Source organism: Ursus maritimus, unplaced genomic scaffold, assembly GCF_017311325.1.
Source record: "Ursus maritimus isolate PB19 unplaced genomic scaffold, ASM1731132v1 scaffold_21, whole genome shotgun sequence".
Classification (NCBI taxonomy): domain Eukaryota; kingdom Metazoa; phylum Chordata; class Mammalia; order Carnivora; family Ursidae; genus Ursus; species Ursus maritimus.
Genome location: NW_024424564.1, coordinates 49,814,141 through 49,835,053, shown reverse-complemented (window position 1 = coordinate 49,835,053; position 20,913 = coordinate 49,814,141). Strand labels below are relative to the sequence as shown.

The 20,913-nt window shown below is 47.8% G+C and overlaps 1 protein-coding gene across 2 annotated transcripts; it reads left to right on the top strand.

Annotated features, from left to right (window-relative positions):
* Positions 1-105: 105 nt before the first annotated feature.
* DESI1 (desumoylating isopeptidase 1) lies at positions 106-18,979 on the top strand. Of its 2 annotated transcripts, none has more exons than XM_040637606.1 (6): positions 106-415; positions 10,317-10,338; positions 11,507-11,576; positions 13,862-13,971; positions 14,643-14,765; positions 14,878-15,894. In XM_040637606.1, exons 1-6 carry the CDS (start codon positions 328-330, stop codon positions 14,891-14,893), a joined length of 429 nt encoding a protein of 142 aa, XP_040493540.1. In that variant the 5' UTR covers positions 106-327; the 3' UTR covers positions 14,894-15,894. The 2 variants fall into 2 exon arrangements, with proteins under 2 accessions (XP_040493540.1, XP_040493539.1); XM_040637605.1 differs by lacking the exon at positions 14,878-15,894 and adding an exon at positions 16,485-18,979 and having other exon boundaries at positions 107-415.
* Positions 18,980-20,913: the final 1,934 nt, after the last annotated feature.

The following is a 20,913-nucleotide window of genomic DNA, read 5'->3' as shown; positions in this document are numbered from 1 at the left end:
CCGCCCCCTTCCGCGAAGCCCCGCCCCTCACCGCCCGTCGGGACGGTAGGCACATGCGCAAGAGTGCGTCCCCGCCCCCGCCCCCGCCCCCGCCCCCTCTTCCGCGCGGACCCTGCCCGTCCCCGCTCTGTCACCTCACAGTAGTCGTTGCCGGTGGCGGGTGCGGGGGCGCGTGCAGCGCAGGGCCGCCTTTCCCCCGCCCCTCAGGCCGGGCCTGGGCTCGGTCCCCCCCGCTCCCTCCGCTCCCCACCCCCGTCGGGTACGGGAAGGTCCAAGCCGCTGCCGGGTGCCTGAGGGGCTTCGTGGCCGCCGCCGCCACGGGTCCCGATGGAGCCGCCGAATCTCTATCCGGTGAAGCTCTACGTGTACGACCTGTCCAAGGGCCTGGCCCGGCGGCTCAGCCCCATCATGCTGGGTGAGGGGGCTGGGGGCGGGCGAGAAGGTACCGGGACGGCCGGCAGAGGTAGGGAGGCCTGGACCACGGCTCGGGGGGAGACGCGGGGCCCAGAGGATGGAGGAGAGCCCGAGTGGAGAAGGGAGAGGTCTGAGGTTCGGGTGCCTGGAAGCCCCACTTTCCCGACTTCACGTTTGAATTCAGGAGAAAGGGATGGAGAGTCACGCCCTCCCCCTGCCCTCTCAGAGCCGTAGGGCGCTGCATCCCGGCGGCTCCCCCGCCTCACCTGGGGAGCTCTTTACACTCCTTCCTCGGCGCGGTGTAGGGGAGGCGAGGATGCCTGCCGCGCTGTGCCCGTCGTGGTGAAAGGGACACTGCGGAGGAGCTCCCCGGGTGGCCCTTAGAGAGCCTTCCCTCCGTGCCAAAAGGAAACACTCTGCAGTCTCTGGGGTAGATGCGAATAGGAAGCTAGAGCCGCACGGGGGCCCAGCCATTGCTCCCAGGTACGGGGGAAGTCAGGTCGGCTGGAGTCCGAACTCGAGTGTTCAAGTTCTGCCCTGACAGTGGGGTCATGTCAACAGTTTCTAAGTTCAGTGCTTTTGCCCAGATGTTTAGCAATTCTCGGGGAGGATTGGATACTGTTGTGTCAGTAAGGATTAGTAAAGGAAGAATTTCCGTTGTGCTCCATTTAAACTACTTACCTACCAGGAGAGAAAAATCAGCCCTAGTTCACTGCACATCAAACCTCATTATAACCCAAATACCAAAATGTCTCATCTAACATAGAAATTGTCGAGTTTGTGATTTCAGTTGATATTGGGCAGGAAGAGATTCCGGGAATTAAAAAAATGAACAGCTTTGGCAGCATCCATTTGAATGGCTAGTTTTTCCTGGCTTTTATGGACGCATTAGAGAATGTTTTAGTTCATCTTGGTAAGACAAGAGGGCTGAAGTCAAGTAAGCAAGGCTTCTTTGGAAGGTATTTTTTCAATGTCTTTGAGTTTCTGATGTATCATAGTGAGTTGTGCTTAATCTGTTAACCCTGGCCCAGTGAATGGTTACTCATATTTGGCTTCACATCAGAATCACCTGGAATTCTTGTTAAAAATACAGATAACTTCACTTTCAACAAGTTTTGTTCAATGAACATAGAGAAAACAAAGTTGGAATAGTTCTTTAAATATTCAGGTGTGTTTAAAGCAAAGGACTTATACATGTTCATGTAGACAATTATCTGGAAGAATACATAAGAAATTGAAACAGTGGTAACTTACGGAAAGGGGAACGTGATGCCAGAGGACAGGAATAGAAGGGAGACTTTGCTATAAGCTTTTTGTACTTTAGAATTGTGTACTATACACATATGTTATCTATTCAAAATAAGCAAAGTTTTAAATATATGGATTCTAGAGCCTCATTACACAGGTACTAAATAAGAAACTTCTGGAGTTTTGATCCAAGAATCTGTATTTTTAATAAGCTCTTTAGATAATTGTTATGTAGCCAATCCATTGTTGGCTAGAAGTTTGGGCCTAGATCACCAGTTGTTAAAAATGAGTAAGGCAAAGCTGAAAGCAAAACTTACAAAGTCATGGGGGAAGGTGCTAATCACGAACAGATTACATCAGTCAAGTTCTAACTAAACTTCTTGGAATGGAGCCATTATTTGGTTAGTTTGATCATAGCTGTAAGTGCCCTTAAGGATCACTGCTTCATGATTCATTCAACAGATTGTTTTTTGAGTGCCTACTATGTGCTAGTCCACGTGTTAAGATACTGAGGAGAATATATTGAGCAAAGATGTTCACTGCCATCATGGAGCTGCTTACTGGGGAAAATATTAAAAATAGGCCAAGAAAATAATCATTTCAAATAATAATTGTGATAAGTGTTAGGCTGTGCAAGAAGCAAACAGGGTGCTGAGATAGAAAGTAACAAGAGAGGGGCGCCTGGGTGGCTCAGTCGTTAAGTGTCTGCCTTCGGCTCAGGGCGTGATCCTGGAGTTCTGGGATCAAGCCCCATGTCAGGCTCTTCCGCTGGGAGCCTGCTTCTCCCTCTCCCACTCCCCCTGCTTGTGTCCCCTCTCGCTGGCTGTCTCTCTCTCTGTGTCAAATAAATAAATAAAATCTTAAAAAAAAAAAAAAGAAAAAGAAAGTAACAAGAGAAACCTAACTTTAAATAAGGGTATCAGAAGGAGTGACTTAAGTTGGGAAGTCAAGGATGAAGAAGTGTCACAAGGAGGGTGACGAGGGAGTGATAGTGTTCTAGGCATAAGGAGGATCAATCTGCCAAGGCCCTGAGGTAGGATAGAGCCTGGCCTTGTCCTGGAACTGAAAGAAGGCCTTTGTGGAGTATCATGGGTGGAGGGAAAAGTGCCATAACTGAAGGGGGAGGGCCAGACCTGCCCCCTCCCCCTTCTTTTTTCAATAGATGTGAAATCCTAGAAGGATCACAAGGACAAATGGGAACTTCACCAGTTTGGCACATCTGACAACAATGGGATTTCGAACATCACCTTGCCTGCGAATCTAATTCTCTCTTCTCTATCCCTTTTTCCCTATATTGCTTTTTGCCTTTTACAAAAGTAATGAAAGTGTTATCAAAGCTAATAGTCCCTACTTTCTAGAGTTGGAAACTTATGGAAGATGGGCATTGCCTTACTGGCTCATCCTGTCCAGACATCACCAACCTTAAAGTTGCTTATGTCCCAGTTCTGAGAGTAGCCATATATTGATTTCCCGTTCCTAAATATATTTGAAACTTTAAAAAGTCCACTTGTTTCCTGATTTTTGCTATGACTTCCAGAAGCATATTATTAGCTAGTATTTATTGAGAACTTACCATGTGCCAGACTTTTTTTTCTGAGTACTTTGTGTACGTTGTAATCCTCACCACCATTTTGTGAGGTAGGTCCTGTTGTTACTTCCATTTTTCATTTGAGCAACCTGAGACAAGGCATTAGGAAACTTGCCCCAGCTCACAGCTGATAAGCAACAGTGCTGGGTTATAAACACAGGCAGTCTGACTTTCAGAGCTCATGTTGTCAATCATTCTGTTATATCACCTCTACTGTGTAATGTGTCCCTTTATAATTTTTCAAGTTTGTAAAGGCATCTTTGGTCAAGTGTTTCAAATTTGGATGAGAAAAGGATCTGGGTTCAATGTGTATTTGCCATTCATAATCATAAATTTATGATCATTCCTCATAGCCTTCATTTTGCCAGATTAAATTAGTGTGACCTCATCAGTTGTACCTTCTTATGCTTGTTATAATGATTCCTCTTTATAAGACCCCATCTAGGGGTGCCTGGGTGGCTCAGTTGGTTAAGTGGCTGCCTTCGGCTCAGGTCATGATCCCACGGTCCTGGGAAGGAGACCCGAGTCGGGCCCTCTGCTCAGCAGGAAGCCTGCTTCTCCCTCTCCCTGCCTGCTGCTCTGCCTACTTGTGCTCTCTCTCCCTCTCTGTGTCAAATAAATAAATAAAATCATTAAAGAAAAAGACCCCATCTGGCTCTATTACAGTCATGACTGGACTAGAGAAAGCCCTGTAATTCCCTTCTCCCCCAAACAGTGTAGACTCCACAGTTTTATGCTGTCCAGTGTCCAGTCTCCTAGAGCTGGTTCCCATGAAGATATTTCTGGTCCGCTGTCCTTCATTCACCATGAAAATGGTCCCAAATTTATCCTTAGCGTTCTAATAGACAGGTGATTATACCTCTTTTTCATAATGTACCATTTGCCTAAGATAATTAGCTATTATAATTGTCCTTTAAGTTCCTCCTCTTAATAATTTTGGCTGTTCTCTAAATTTCATGACCTTTTTCTGTGCTAAAGGACATAGAGATAAATGCAGAGGTGTTTGGGGTGTTTTTTTTTTTAATTGAGGTAAGAGTAAAAGATTGTTTTCTAATCTAAAGTTTGTGTGCATGCATGTATCCCAGGGTTGCGTTTATTTTTTATTTTTTTCACAAGCGTATCTCAAAATTGTTCTCAGGTTTAGGGGCGCCTGGGTGGCTCAGTCGTTAAGCATCTGCCTTCAGCTCAGAACCTGATCCCAGGACCCTGCGATCAAGCCCCACATCGGGCTCCCTGCTCTGCTGGGAGCCTGCCTCTTCCTCTCCCACTCCCCCTGCTTGTGTTCCCTCTCTCGCTGGCTGTCTCTCTCTCTCTGTCAAATAAATAAATCTTTAAAACAAAAATTGTTCTCAGGTTTAAAGACATAAGGTTATAGAACATAGGTATTTATTTCTTGGCAGAACGCAATCTAATGAATATTTGAGATTTTACTTTATCTTCAGTTCCTTGCTTAATTCTGTAATACAAATAGTAATGAAATAAACATGAACTCTAAGGGGCGCCTGGGTGGCTCAGTCGGTTAAGCGTCTGCCTTTGGCTCAGGTCGTAATCCTGGGGTCCTGGGATCAAGTCCTGTCATAGGGCTACCTGCTCAATGGGTCGTCTGCTTCTCGCTCTCCCTCTGATCCTCCCCCCTGCTCATGCTTTCACTTGCAGGTGTGCTCTCCCCCCCCCCCCAAATGAATAAATAAAAAAATCTTAAAAAAAAAAAAAAAAAAAACAACCATGAACTCTGTCCTCCAGGGGTTTGTTTCACTAAAATAACATACGTGCACATGCAACATTAGAGAACAGCATAAAAGAGATTGTAACTAGATGCCAGGATGAGCAAGTGGTGAAGCAATTATTTTAGGTCTTGAAAGAAGGGAGAGGCTGTGGTGGGCTGCATGTGTCAGAGAGACTTTGGTGAGAACGCTGAGCTACTGGAGGGCAGACTCATTTCTCTGTATGTCCCCAGTGGCCAGTCAGAGCGGGTGCTCAATAATTTTTTTTTTAAGTAAGTTCTACACCCAATGTGGGGCTTGAACTCACAACCCCGAGATTAAGAGTCACATGCTCTACTGACCGAGCCAGCCAGGTGCCCTACAATAAATATCAATCATAGGAACAATTATAGTTGAGACTCAAACTCAAGCTTCAAGATTACATAGAATTTATTTGAATCTGAAGGGGTTTTTAAAGTTTTAACGCCATCTATTGTGTTTTGCTTTAGATTTTTATTGTTCATTGTATGAACTACTTTATATCCGTCTAATGAATTAATTTAATAATCATGCGATTTCATTATGGCAAAATGAAAACTAATGCAGCTCACAAGGCCCTTTGTGATCCTTCTGCTTTTCTCTCCACCCTCACCTGTCTATAAGTGCTCAGCACAATCAGCAGGAGCCTTTCTCCTGGATTCCACAAGAGAGCTCAGCTCTAGGGGAGATGGTCTGAATGACTGTTTTCTCAATTCTGCCAATAGATACCTTAGGGCATGAGGCCTTAATGCTCTCGTGGAACGCCAGTGGAAAAGCCCTGTACACTCTAACAGGACTGAACCCGTTCAGCTCTTTTTCACCTCTTGGCTTTTCAAAGGCTATGCTGTCTGCCCTGAATACTTTCGCTTGGCCTGGGTAACTTCTGCTCATCCTTGAGCTCTCAACTAACGTGTTTCTTCCTCCAGGAAACCTTCCCTGACCCCCACCCGACAAATCTTGGTCATGTGTCCCTAGTATGTGCTTATAACATCCTGTACTCCACTTTAATAGCATTCATCATTCTATTTTATAATTATTTGTCTTCTTTTCTTTTTTAGAGAGAGAGCACCCGCAAGCAGGGCTGGGTGGGCGGGGGGCAATCTTAAACAGGCTCCATGCTCAGTACAGAATCCGACGTGGAGCTCAGTCTCATGACCCCGAGATCATGACCTGAGCCGAAATCGAGTCAGACGCTGGGGCACCTGGGTGGCTCAGTCAGTTAAGCATCCGCCTTCAGCTCAGGTCATGATCCTGGGGTCCTGGGATCAAGTCCCACATCAGGCTCCCTGCTCCGCGGGCACCCTGCTTCTCCGTCTCCCTCTGCCTGCCACTCCCACTGTTTGTGGTCACGTACTCTCTCTGTGTCAAATAAATAAGTAAAATCTTTTTTTAAAAAAGTCAGACGCTTAACCGACTAAAGCACCCAGGCACCCCTGTAATTGCTTATTTTCTCATCGGTGTCCACACACCCCCCCACACAACTGGACTGGAAGCTCCACTGGGGGCCAGAACTCTAGATTTATGCAAAGTCTAGCACAGTGGTTGGTGTTCAGTAAATATAGCCTGGCTGAATGTTGCAGACCTACCTTGAGGCATTGCTACAAGGCCTGACTAATGAAAACAAGCAGTGATTAAAAGGGAACCCTCTCAGTACTGAGGCAAAGAACTCAAAAGTGAGTTATTTTATACGAGGAAAGAATCCTATACTGGCTCCACAGAATCCTAGCATTAGAATATCAAGTAGTTTTAAACCTACTTTTTTCGAAGATTAAAATACCCCCTCAGTTTTTAACAGTGTACTGCATTTGATTTTGTGATAACCTTTCTCTGCCTGAAGGAAGGAAAAGCCCTCCTGCCAATAGGCTTTTTTTTTCTTTACAATATTGGCACAGAGGCTCACTTATGTTATACAAATGTTTCCTTTTGCCTTTTTCCCACCTAGATTCAATATTTATCCAGCGCCCCCAGAGAAGAGCAAGCTGATTTTTTAAATTGACATTAACCCCTTCACATTGCTGGTAATCTGGCAGATGCTGAGCCAACCAGCAGATTAAAACAATGCCAATTAGGGGCATCTGGCTGGCTCAGTCGGAGGAGCATGCGGCTCGATCTCGGGGTTGTGAGTTCAAGCCCCTCATTGGTTGTAGAGATGACTTAAAGTAAATAAATGAACTTTAAAAAGTTTTAATTTAAAAAATTGTCAGCTAGGGGCGCCTGGGTGGCTCAGTCCTTAGTTAAGCGTCTGCCTTCGGCTCAGGGCGTGATCCCAGCGTTATGGGATCGAGCCCCACATCAGGCTCCTCCGCTATGAGCCTGCTTCTTCCTCTCCCACTCCCCCTGCTTGTGTTCCCTCTCTCGCTGGCTGTCTCTATCTCTGTCGACTAAATAAATAAAATCTTTAAAAAAAAAAATTGTCAACTAAAACCACTCTCAAGGGGCGCCTGGCTGGCGCAGTAGGTGGAGCCTGTGACTCTTGATCTCGGGTTGTTGAGTTCGAGCCCCACATTTGGTGTAGAGATTACTTAAAAATAAAATCTTAAAACTAAATAAATAAATACACCATCAATAACACTGTATGTTAACTATACTGGAATTAAAATAAATAAAAACTCTATCACTAGAGAAATTTGGGAGGTGAGCTGGGGCTGTGTTTGATTTATACCAGTGACCTAGGGCTAGTTGCACAGAGGCCCCTGCTGCCCCGTCGCCAATAGACATTTGTTGAACACCAGCAGTATTCCAGGTGCTGACCTGGAGCATGTCCTACAACCAGCATGTCTGTCTATATGCTCCATCCATGTTAACTGATAGACTAACTTAACTCTTTACGGTCAGTGAAATGCTGCCTAATGCAGACCTCACTCTGCATTCTTTGTTGCTCATGATGAAAACAGGACTGATATCCTTTTCTTCCATTTGTTTTCATGCTCACACTTCATAGGCCTTGAAATCAATGCGCTGGATGTGCCAGCAAGCTTGGAGACAGGCAGGCATCTGACCCACCCACTCTTTGGCCTGCTGAGGAAATCCTAGTGGGAAAATAATCTGCTTCTGTAGTGTGCTAATATTCACTGAGCCTAATTCATGTTCCAAAATGGCCTTGTGACCTAATTCAATCTCAAATCACCACCTCCTACTCACCTACTCCAACCCCAGTGTGGCCAAAAAAATTTTTTAATGAATTTAGTTCCACTTTCCAATGCCCGTCACCCGATGGAAGAGACCAGGGCCCTTGTTCTTTTCCTCCCAAGAACAGGCTGCTGAGCAGTGTTTCTACCCGAGCTGCTCCAACAAGTACATTGTCATATGGTGTTTTTCCTTCTTGCTTTTATGCTGGACAAACCATGCATCTTTATTTACCTGTTTGTAAAATGATGTTAATAAATATTTGCCCTACTCTACCACATAAGGATGTTGTGAGAATAAGGATAACTGTGAAGGAGTTCAGATTAAGCTCAATCCATATTTGAAGATGCTTGTCCTAAATGGGTTACCACTGCCTTGGAGCATTCAGTCTGTTTCTCATCCACCTCTGTGGAATTTCAGCTCAGTTTGGATAAGGGCAGAGCCTGCCCCACGGTCTTGAGGGGGCTACCTCAGAAACCCCAGTCCAGAATCCCTCTGTCCATTTGGGCCTTGTGAGCCAAAGTAGCAGGTCTTTTAGTGAAAAGCACGCAGGTCTCCTAACTGGAGGAGGACATTTTATTTTCCTTGTTGCTTTATTTAGCCTGGCAACACTAACAGGGAATAAAATGTTTATATGTGAAATAGACACAGTAGTTCATATTAATTCCCCGGATACCGAAATCTCTTCTTAGATCTTACCACTAATCCAGAGGTAAAATTTATCTTTTGGAGGTCTTTACCCTTTTCCCCAAGGCCATTTTACCTAATATAGTCTCCATTTATCAAGCTTCTGGGTACTACACACTGTGAGGCCTTATTTTATTTTATTTTTTTAAGAGGGGAGGAGGAGTAGAGGAAGAGAGAGAATCTCAAACAGACTCCCCGCTGAGCGCAAAGAGGACGCAGGGCTCGATCTTACGACCCTGAGATCATGACCTGAGCGGAAATTAAGAGGTGGACGCTTAACCAACTGAGCCACTGAGGCGCCCTTGCAGTTCCCTTAAAAGACATAGGTGTATTTTAAAAACCTGGATCTGATCAAGGCTCTCTACTGCTTAACAACCATGAATGCCCCCACGGTGTAGGGCAGTCTTCTGTCCGGGCTTACCCTACTTGGCCGGTGCCGCTGCCGGCTACTTTCCCTCCTGTCACCATCACTGCACTCTCTTCTCTAACCTGTTTTTATCACAACTGTGCATTTGCACATATTATCCACCCCAGCAGAAACATCGATTCCCGCCCCTACTCGTTCCGCGGTTGAATTGCAGCTTATAAAGGTAGTTCCTTATCTATATTCTATATAGCATCTTATTTTTACCACTCTAATTATACCACTCTGTAATTGGAGCCTATCAACATTGTATTTTACTTAGTTATGTGTATGTGTGTCTCTTTCTATTTGACTTTGGGCTCCTTAAAGGCAGGACAGTGATCTGTTCATATTTTCATTTCCATACCTAACATCATTTCTGCCATATGCAGGTGTAGAAAAAATTTGTAGTGACTATTCAGATGGATGGCATTTGTCAAGTTTTGCTCTGTCATTTCCTGAAGGGTTTCACCTCATATATGCTCAATGAGGAAGTGGATAATAGCTTTTTTATACCATTGTTCTGTTCTCTCTCTATATATAAGACAAAGAAATTAAAAAGGCAAAGTTGAATTGACCCTGAAGAGGAAAGAAAAGCAGATGCAAAATTGGGGTACATCTATACCAGTGTTTTTTATTTTGTATTCTGATGAAAGCTGCTAATCACTTTTCAACCTACTTAACACAACGTACCTGCATCAGGGCATAAGGACCGTATTGGAGGGGAATTGCATTCCTAGAGAGTCCTGCAAGAGGTTTATAATGCGTTACTCTGGATTTTTCTTTTTTTTTCTTTTTATGATTATTTATTTCAGAGAGAGAGAGCACAGGGGGCAGGGGCAGAGGGAGAGGGCGAGAGAGTCTTTTTTTTTTTTTTTTTTTGCCTCAAGGGAGAGAGTCTTAAGCAAACCCCACACTCAGCACAGAGCTCAGTCCCACGACCCTGAGATCATGACCTGAGCTGAAACCAGGAGCTGGACACCTAACCGACTGCACCACGCACGTGCCCCCCGGGTTCCTCTGGGTTTGAGTGATGGTCTGAATTTACTCAGGCTGGGAGGCCATTTAATCTGATCCCAAGTGGCTAAATCTCTTCTTTTCTCCACAGGGAAACAACTGGAAGGCATCTGGTAAGTTGGGGGTGGGGGGGGACTCTACATTGATTGGCTAGTTTTTGAAACAAAGCAGTACCTGTGCATTTCGGGTCCTGGTCTGCGGCTTCCAGCTTGAAACCCAGCACTCTGCATCATAAAACCTACAATTTCTAAAGCAGGGGTAATTTTGTGCCCTGACCCCCCACCCCAGGGACATTTGGCAGTTTCTAGAGACATTTTTGATGGGGGGGGTGGAGGCCAGAGATGCTGCTATAAACATCCTACCATAGACAGGACAGCCCTTCACAACAAAGAATTATCCAGCCATATTTATGGCTGTGGTGCTGAGGTTGAGAAACCTTGCCCTAAAGAAGGGCGGAATGATGTCATGCCCACTCCTGACCAAGCTTTCTAACTACAGAAGTCTCAAGAGCCACACATGTCTGTCTTAAAACACGTCTACTTTGGTCCCTCTGTACTGGATCTGTCCCTGTCAGACAAGATGGTAGCTGAGCTCTCAGTTCCATTAATGAGGAAACCATAGGTCAGTATTCCATCTGGACTCCTAGAGCCTGTTGACATTTGGGATGACCAGAATGATCCTTTGCTTTGTTTGACTCAAACCAAGTAATATGAACACCTTCACCTGAAATAGGTCCACACTTCTCATCTAGTCTTGCCCTCAGCATGGTCCAGGTTAACTGCTCCTGTTAGTTTTAAAAGCCTGGGAGCACACCTTGGTCTGCAGAGCTTTATTTCACTAACGGTTTGTCAGCATCAGGGTGAATATAGGGCCTTCCCTCTGCTAACATGACTTATAGAAGCGGTTCTCAAGGAGGACCCCGTTCTGCCCCCAAGGACATTCCGTGGTGTCTGGAGACAGGTTTCATTGTCACAACTGGTGGGGGCAGGGGAGAGGGTGTTGCTACTGGCATCTAGTGGGGGGAGGCCGGGATGCCACTAAACTTCCTAGAATACACAGGACAGCCCCCCAGCCAAGAGTTCTCCAGCCCCAAACGTTAATAGTGCCAAAGTTAAGAAACTCTAATCTATGATATTTATGCCTTTGTTTAGTTTTATAAGGCTGTTGACCTTGTAAGTCCTATCCTTGGGCAGAAATTACTCTCTTTCCAGTGTGGTATTTGCTTTTTCTCAGACCAGTTTTAAGTTTTCTGGCTTATCCTGTCTCTTCTCTGCATTGCAGGCACACCTCCATAGTTGTGCACAAGGATGAGTTCTACTTCGGCAGTAGCGGTATCTCCAGCTGTCCCCCCGTGAGTGGCTTCCCCCACACCCTTCCCCAGTCTCAGGTCCCTGGGGTTCCCATAGACCATGAATTTGCTACCACTCTGTATGTCTGGCTTCTAGTCCAGTGGCTGTCAGCCTGTGGCATAGTTCCTAGTAACTACCTTAAGACTCAGCTCAAGAACACCCTTTCCCGGCCTCCTCTCTGCTCCCTCAGCATTTGTGGATCCCTCTGGGTCACACTGAGCGTGATACGGTAGATGAGCTGTTCCTGGATCTCTGCAGGGAGCTGTGTGTCAGCTGCTTGTGAGCTGAGACTGTGTCTCGCTCTCTGTCCCCGTGCCTAGCTCATAGCATGAACTCAGCCAATGTTCAGCCGAAGGATGAAGGATCTGAGAGGTAAAGTGAGTTGCTCCAAGCTACAAGGCCAGTAAGTGGCCCCGGTGCTAAAAGTCAGGGCTCTCTGTCTCTAAAGCCCATGCACCTTTCCAAGAAGTTCCTCTCTGAGCTGTCTAAGGGTTTTCTAGGAGGTGCTCAAGCAAAGACCAAGCAACCATTCATTTTGCTACTCATAAATGGAAGGTCATTCTTGATTTCTTTCTCTCTGTTCCCCACCCTCTCTAACAAATCCTTCGTGAAGCCCAGTTAATTCTACCTTGTAAATGTATCTTAAGTCACTCTCTCTTCATCTCTTCCCATATTTCCAGAACTCTCACTTTCAGCCATGCCACCCTCACAACTAGCCTGGACCGCAAAGTACGTCTGCTCCTCCTCAGTCAGGACTCCACACAGGAGGCGAAGTGATCTTTTCAAAATGAAAATCTGATCATGGCATTCCCCTGCTTCTGTCAGAACTGTCCCCACTGCCCTTGGACTAAAACCCAGCAAGCTCAGACTGGCCTCCGGACCCTATCTGATCTGGTCTCGGTCTCTCTCTCTGAATGACCTCTTTTCATGTGGTGCCTTTCCCCACCCCCACCCCGTTCTCATTCCTAGAACATTCCATGGACGTTGGAACCTACCCTCTCACTTCGGTCCACCTCCCTGATCCTTCACCTGGTTCTGCCTCTCCATCCTTCAGATTTGAGCTCAGGGTCAGTTTTTCAGGCGAGTCTTCCCAAACCCCTCAGACTGGAAAGGTCCCCTGTCATACGTACTGATGGCATTCTGTACTTTTCTAGCAAGACCCTTATCGTAGCTCATAATTATGCATTGGTTTATGGGATTTTTTTGTCTGCCTTCCCTGCTAGAGTATAAGCTCCATGAGGGCAAGAATCTCATCTGTTTTGTCCACATCGTACCCCCAGCGCCTAGCATAAGGCCCGGCGCCTAGTAAGTTCTCAATGCATGTTTGTTATGTGAGTGAATAATAGGGGCTCGACTAGTGACCTTTCAGTCTCTTGCAATTCTTGGACCATTATTCTTGGACTACCATAATTATCCTGCTCACCAGGCTTTCCCCAGTGCCTCAGACAATGTCAGGCACACAGTAGGTACTCAATAGCTATTGCATGAATGAATGATCTGTTCCGGGTGCTCTGCTCAGGAGTGCTCTCCCTTACTGCCCAGCCCATTCCCAGCTCTGTCCTCCCTAGTGATCTGTTGTTTCACCCTTGGCTAGTTTTCCCCTTGGTCTCTCCTTTGGTCTGCTGTGGCAGTCTGTTAACCCATGGCAGAGGGTTTTCTGTAGGCCTTTCATGGGCCATTAACTCCCTTGCCTGGGGAACCCTGTCACCATTGTTAGATCAGCCTCACAGATCAAAGTAGAACTGAGTTATGGAAGTATTTGCCAGCCTGCCAGATTTCTCTGAGTCCTTCACATTTTCCCAGTCTTATAAGGGATATCAAGTGTGTAACAAGAAAAAACTGGCTGCATTCACTTAAATGTAGACACAGAAAGAGGGCCTAGCAAGTGCTAGCCATTTCTGATTATCCTGTTGTTGCCCTTGGGATCAGGCATGTGGGGGACAAAGGGAGACTTCAGATTCTGGGTTTCTATTTTTTTTTTTAATCAACCAGATGAGTAGACAGCATCAGGGGGCTGACTGGCCAGAGACTCGGATTCCTGGGCCCTGCCGGAAACCAGCAGCCCAGCTTTTTAGCCACATTGCTGGCATGTGGCAATGGAGAGTTGACAGGAAGCTCTAAGCTGTTGCAGCCTTGATCCAAATAGGAGATAACGCTCTTCATCTGCCCTGGGTGCTCTGAAAGGTACACGCTGGAACAGAGCGTTTGTGGTCTTCCATGGGAAGCCACATGAAAAGATTCAGTGGAGATGGTGACTTAATGACTTTCTTTGGGTTGGCTCTTTTAGGGAGGGACATTGCTTGGGCCCCCAGACTCTGTGGTTGATGTGGGGAGCACAGAAGTCACAGAAGAACTCTTTCAGGAGTACCTGTCCTCCCTGGGGGAGTCTCTGTTCCGGTGAGTGGAGACACGGGTGGTGGTTAGTCGTGTCCATCCCCCCACTAGACGATCAGCCCCGGAGGGCAGCCACCAGCTCACATCCCCTAGAACACGCAGCACAAGGTCTGGCCCAGTATTTGCTGAATAAATTTGAAGAGAAGGCAGTTAGGCCTCCAAGAGCCCAGCATTGCTCCAAGGCGGACAATCCATCCCGGCATACCTTCTGCCGAAACGCTGAGGGAAGGAAGGGCTATTTATCCCTCCTGATTAAAAGCAGCAGCTGCTGCTCTCAACCCATACTGGGCAAGTATCTTGTTCTGAAAAGTCAAAAACAGGGTTTGTGGAGGGGTTGGGATGACATGCGACCTGGAGCGTGTTTTCTCTTCAAGAAGCATTAGTCAATTGTGGTTAAGTGTTCAACTCTAACCCTGGAGCTCTGCTTTTGTGAATATAAAGATTCTCCTGAAACTCTAGAGGGGCCATATAGTTTTATTTCATCCTTCCCTTAAAAATCGGTGTCTTATGGTCCAGGGTACTAAATCCAGCGTCCTCTGGAGTGTAAGAGAGAAGGGGAATCCTAGTCCTCCTACTCAGCTGTGCTCGCCATGCTATTACTTGGTTTGAGTTATTCTACGTACGTACTTGCCGCCCCTCTGATCTGTTCTCCAAACCTTCCCCACAACGCACAGGAGAGAGGCCTATGACGTCTTTGAAAACAACTGTAACACCTTCACCAACGAAGTGGCTCAGTTCCTGACCGGACGGAAGATCCCGTCTTACATCACTGACCTTCCCTCTGAAATTCTATCCACGTAAGTGGCCTCAGTCTCTGACCCTGCCCCTGAAACCCCCGTTCACAGTCAGTGCGGCTTGTCTGGCCCATGTCCACCCTCCCCTGTTCTCAGCAGAACCCTCCCATGCTAGGTGGGCCCTGTCGTGATGACCCCTGCCAACAGGGAGGGCCACCATTCCCTCCGGTCACTGATGCCTGCCTGTGCAACCTTCACCCTCCCTGGAGTTGGACCCGCTCTGCTCTGGCCTGAGTGCAACCACAGAACTTAGAAACCCACTTGACACTGGCTCCAGCATTTGCACAGAATCCTGGCATTTGTCTTCCACGTCGCTCGTGAAGCAGGCCACTCCCAGAAGTGCTCACGTAGAGTGCACTTTAGGGGGACAAGCAGAGGCTAGATCGGGGCATTAGTAGGGTGGCTTATTCTGTAAATGTCATTTGTTGGTCTTGCTTTCCCTGCACCATGAGCTCTTTGATGCCCTCGAAGACAACTTCCTACGGCCCTCATATCTTGTAGCACACAGTCAGCCCACAGTAGGTGTTTTCTTCAGGAACACACTGTAGCCCCTCCCACCCTGGTGTAGTCCCAGCTTTGTGGGCCATCATCCAGGCAGTGTCCCCTAAAAGGACACACACACCCAAACCCATCATACCCTCCCCTTCCTTGGCTGTCGATTATGTTCAGGCAGCCTTTACCCACTCCTGGACCATGTCCATCTGCTGACTCTGGGTCAGTTTCTCCTGAACTGGGGCCCTGTCCACCAGAGATCCTGGCAGGTTTAGCAGGCTCGGCAAGGTGAGCTGTTTTTCACACGTGAGTAGGAACCCCTTAGGAAAAACTTGCAGAGGAAACCATACTGCTGTGTCCAGCTGGTGAGGAGAGCCCCTCCCGGCCCTGGCTCACCCTGCCTGGTCCTCAGTGGGTGTGTTGAACCCTACAGCCTCACTAAAGGATCTAGGTTATAGGGCCCTAAGCAAGTAGAAGTAGTTGGAATGTTCTTGTTGATGGGTGGAGTTCCAGGACTTGTCTGCATTAGAGCTCATATATCCTGGTTTCATCTGTTTATGCTTGAGAATGCTTCATTCCCTTCAAACCTGGACGTGATTTTCAAAAATGGCAATATCCACCAAAGAAAAAGGCAATAACTGAGATGTGTTGTGGGCCCCCTGATTTAAGGTTCTAGGAATTTTGGAAAATCTCTAAGACTCCAGGATTTGCAGTGTTTTTTCCAGCCAAGCTACTCTGAGTGTGAACGGGGAGCCCTTTAGAAAGTGGCATTAGCGTCTTCTGGCAACCTGCATTTGTTATTTTTCCTAAGTATTCCCTGTACTCCCTAGAAGATACCGTTTTCATGCCCTTATTCTTTTGCCTCAGCTTCCTCATTCAAACCTTATTTTTATCTTCTTGTACCGTAAGAGTTAAAGATTCAGGTACAGAAAGGTCAGAAAGCTCTAGTTCCCTGTGTGTCCCTAGCCTGTTCAAGCCACAGCTACCCAGGATCTAGCAGCGAAGGTACTAAGATGGCAGCATCTACTGGGGAGGGGACCCCAGGGCTTAAAGGGCAGAGCAGGCTATCTCGAGAGCCCCTCAATGAACGTCACATGCGGGGTAGCTGAGAAAACTGAATGAGGCTGTGGTGTCCTTCTTCCTGGTGTGGTGGCACCACTGCCCTTGTGGGCGCAGTTGTGACGATCTGCACCCAGCCCACCCCAGCCCCTGGGTCTCTTGTCTCCACAGGCCCTTCGGACAGGCCCTGCGGCCCTTCCTGGTTTCCATCCAGATCCAGCCTCCTGGAGGGAGCCCCGTGGGCCGACCCAACGGCCAGAGCTAACAGGACTGCATGGGACCGCCCTGCCTCACCAGGGGCTTTTCCTTTTTAAACAAAACAAACCCTACCAGATTTCTATTTTATAATTTTACATCAGAGCTAACAACCAGGGGACGGCTTTTTAAATTTCCCAGGGAAGGAGATCGTCAGGCTGCATGTAGGACAATGCTGCTAAGAAACAGAACAAAATGCCATCCCTTCTAATAGTATTATACTAATTTATTAAGGCTGTCTTGTCTGTGAGTTCACTTCTGACGCTGCTTCCTGAGCGTCCTCCACACTGGAGAAAGGGAGGGGGTTTGTTTAAGCAGAAGGCAAGAGGCACAGTTTGGGGGAGCCCCGACCTAGCACCTCTTTCCAGAGAACGCCCACGCTCTACCCAGGTTGTCACCACCTGTGGGACCCAGGTGAGTTTTACGACATCCGTGAAGCAACAGTTGTGACATCCTGGAAGCAGTTACTCTCTGGTTTTTAAATGAACCAAAGGACTTGGTGCACCTGGGACCAGTTTCAGGAAGACTAACCCAACCTAAGTGAACTCTGTAGCCGCAACCTCTCTCACCTTCCCTCCCTACCCCAAGCAAGGCCATGGGGCCAGGCCTGGAGCAACCAGAAGCCTCAGGATCGAGGGAGAGTGACAGCAAGTGTCAGGCCAGAGAACACAGGATAAAGCCATTCTTCCTTCCACCTACTGTTTGCCAGTCCTCTGACGTCATTTTTGGAGAACCTGCCTTGCTGTCTGCAGGCTGCTCTTCCTCAGCATAGCTGACCTGTCATAGTTAATGAAGGTTTGGGCTGGAGCAGCAGAGACCCAGGCGTTTTGTCTACAAGTAATAATGTAGGTTATTTGCCATCACTGTACCCCCCACCCCCTTAACCAATATGCAGTATTCAGCTAGGGACCAAGGGGAAAGGATTCCCCGCTCTAGGAAAATATCCCTGATGTAGAAAGAATAATAATGCAGAATCAAGGTAGCAAGAAAATTTCGAGTTGTTTCCAATAGAGATTTTTTACATTATCCTCAATGTGTTTTGAAGGCACATGTTATTTCTGTTGTCATTCTGACTTTAAGGGTGCACTGTTGAGAGCCTGCCTGGGCATTTTCCTCATGAGCTGCTACAGGAGCTTTTGGGAGGGACAATCTGGACGTTTCTTCTCTGGAGAAGCTTTCAGATTCCTTTTCTCCACATGCCTCCCTTAAGTTAGTTTTTGGGGAAGTGAGTGTGGAAAAGGGACTTAGAACTGATGGGTCCCTGAGTCCCAGGCCTGGCATCTGTGGGCCCCTCCTGCCATAGCTCCTGCCACTTCTCAGACTTGAATTATGTTCTCTTTCCTGGGGTCTGGCCCGTAGCAGGTGCCTTTGCTTTTCAAAAAGCTGCTGCTCGTCTCTGGCCTCCTCTCCTCCTGTCTCTGCCATTAGTCATAGCACCTGGCACCATCAGGGTCTCAGCTAGAGGAAAAGATGGTTTCCTGCCTTAGTGTTGGCCTGTGACCTGACCGGGGGCATCTCCATGGTGACCAGCTGTGATGTCAAGGGACATTGAGGAGAGCAGAAAACAGCAGAGACTATTATTTATTGTGGACCTACTGGCAGAATTGGGCTCATGGAGAATGGGTTTCAGGCTGGATTTCTCCTGGGAGGGCAGCTCGTTGGTGGAGGCCTTGGCCCTGCCTCCCACCCAGTTTCTCTCCTTTTCCGGCTTGCCTCAACTAGCCCTCTCTTCCAGGCTCCTGCTCCAGACCTCTCCTCCCAGAACTCTGAGCTCTATCCAGAGGGCATCACAGGCTCCTTCCCCCTTCTCCCCCATATCTAGGTTCAGCTGGCTTCACTCCTGATAGCAGTCACTCTGGACCCAGGAGAAGTTAGCCAAAGTGGCTACCCTGAGAGACTGAGTCACACAGTTCATTGAAAGCCCCCCTTCATGCCCAGCAGCCATTTGTGCCAATGCCTATGCCCTAGGGATTGTGGGGAGAGATGGAGGGATCACCCAGCCGTCTTCTCAGAGCTCTCCAGGAAGGCAAGCTCTCTCTCCCCATCCAAGTCCCACAGTCACTCATTTTGGAAGTCTGGGGTCAGGCTACGACCCTCAACCCCATCCTCACATTTCTCAGTCAATACCAGAACCCCAGGAGCGTGCTCATTGTGACCAGCTAGCTCCACACAGGTGTGCAAGGTGAGCAGAGTGAGAAAAGAGCCATGTGTGTAATCATATCCACAGAGGTCCATTGGTTTGAAGGGACAGGGAAGGAGGAGGGATGAGACCATCACCCCCTCCCAAAATAAAGCTGTACCTTTGAGATTCCTTTTTGCCCTTGAAGTCAAACTAATAACTGTCTAGTACAGAGGTGTTTGCTGGTTTTCTTTGGTGTTTTTTCTAATGCAATAAACCCATTTCTGCCTGCTGCATTTGCGTACTGCTTGACGGTCTGGGTATGCATCCAACAGAGCCAGGTTTCTGTCTCCCTCTGAGCTTAACTTTGCTGAGTCTAGATCTTCTGCCTTTGCTCGGTTGTAAGCCTTATGGATAAGAAGTGACAATAGCAGGGAAGAATGTATGACTTTCACCATTGGTTTACAAAAATGGGGGAAAGGCCCAGAGAGAATATTACTTGCCCCATGTCACCTTGTGACTGGTGGCAGAATAAGACTCAAAGCCTCATCTGTTGGCCCCAGCTTCTGAGATCTGTTCCGGGAGGACCCCAGCCATCAGAGGACACCTGACCTCAGCAAGAAGTGTCCACTTCCAGGTTCACTTTGGCTATCGGCTGGGTGTATGGCCCCAAGGTTATCTCCCCACCTTGTTACCATGACCTCATTGAGCAAGTGTGGGGGTGGGTGGATAGCTCTCTGAGCATGCCTTGCTACTGCCAGACACAGCAGTGTGGCTGCAGGTGTCCATCGGTTCAGTTGGCCCACTTTGAGTGAGCACCGTCCTCAGGCTGAGCGTATGCTAGGTGCTTTCACACACAATGCACTTGAAATGCAGATAACGGGGCTCATGTTACAGATGGGGAGACAGGTGCAGAGAAATGAAGTTATCCAGGTAGCACATGGCTGAGCCATTGAATCTAGGTCATGAGTTCTCACCACCAGACCCATGAGACCTCACTGTTGAGGTGCTGTGTCTTTCCAGCATGCTAGTTGGAGAAGATGGTTCCGTGTCTCCAGAGGATGCAGAGGGTAGGTGACTTTGGCCAACATTGTTTTTTTGCCCCAAGGCGGGCATGTTCAGGAGGCAGGAGTCCTTAAGAGTGCCTGCTCTGAGATCACACAGCCTGGCCTTAAGTCCTAACTTTGCCACTTGGGAGCCAGTCTGTTAGTCTCCTTATCTGTAAAATGGGATGAATGGTACCTACCTCACAGGGTGCTTTTCAAGAGAGTAAATGCAAAGTGCTCTGCTCAGTGCCTGGCACAGATGAAATGCTCCGTGAATGTCGGGCTGAGGGCAGAATGCATTCCACAGCCACTGACTGTGGGACTCCTGTGAGCCAGCTCCATACAGAGGCCCTGGCCATTCCTCTCTGCTGAGGACAGTTTACAAAACAAGATGTTCAGATGTGTATGGCCTGCTTGTGGGGCAAATGGCAAATGGTCTAACCTTTAGACTTTGTGACTCACAGGCAAGTCAATCAGGTGAGTTCATTCAAACCAGAAAGATTTCTCTGGGAGCCTATTGTATAGAAAGCAGTCCTGGGCTCTGTGCTAGGGATGCAGTGGTGAGCAGGACCAACAAGGCCCCTGCCTGGCAAGGGTTCTGTTCTGGGGAGGTTGGGAGACGAAGGGGGAGATAAGTTTGGTACTCTCAGGTGGCATAGTGCTGGGGAGGAAATAAAACCAGGCAGCAGCAGGGTGTGTGAATGGGGATATGTGTGAGGAGGCTGGGGAAGTCGTGTGACAAGGTGATGTTTAATCTGAGTCTATCTGACAAAGGATGGAAGTGAGAGAGGAACATTCCAGGCAGAGAGAGCAGCAAGTGAAGAAAACACTGGAAGGACTGAACAGAGACCAGAGTGGCTGGAGCAAGAGAGCCAAGGGGGTGGGGGAAGGCGTGGAGGCCGGAGAGGCCTGTGGGTCAGATGGTGCAGGGCCTTGTAGGTCAAAGAATGACACAATCGGTTTGCTGTGTTGAGAACAGACTGGGGGTGGGGTGGCATAAGAGGAGCAGCAGAAAACCAGGGAGGAGTGTAGCGCAGAAGTCAGGCAAGAGGTGAGGTGTGTTGTGCTAAGTGCCCGGAGCTGTGAAGAAGCCCCCCGTTCCCTGGGTTTTCAGAGTGCAGAGAGGAATGGTAAGCTCCTGCGAAACAGAGGCCGGAGCTGGTGACTGCAGAGCCACTGT

What these genes read in the sequence shown, in the direction of transcription:
- DESI1 (XM_040637605.1), top strand. Translation starts at nt 328, where the DNA reads ATGGAGCCGCCGAATCTCTATCCGGTGAAGCTCTACGTGTACGACCTG. An exon ending in AAACAACTGGAAGGCATCTG is followed by an intron (nt 10,339 to 11,506) that starts GTAAGTTGGGGG and finishes TCTGCATTGCAG; the next exon opens with GCACACCTCCATAGTTGTGC. An exon ending in GTATCTCCAGCTGTCCCCCC is followed by an intron (nt 11,577 to 13,861) that starts GTGAGTGGCTTC and finishes TGGCTCTTTTAG; the next exon opens with GGAGGGACATTGCTTGGGCC.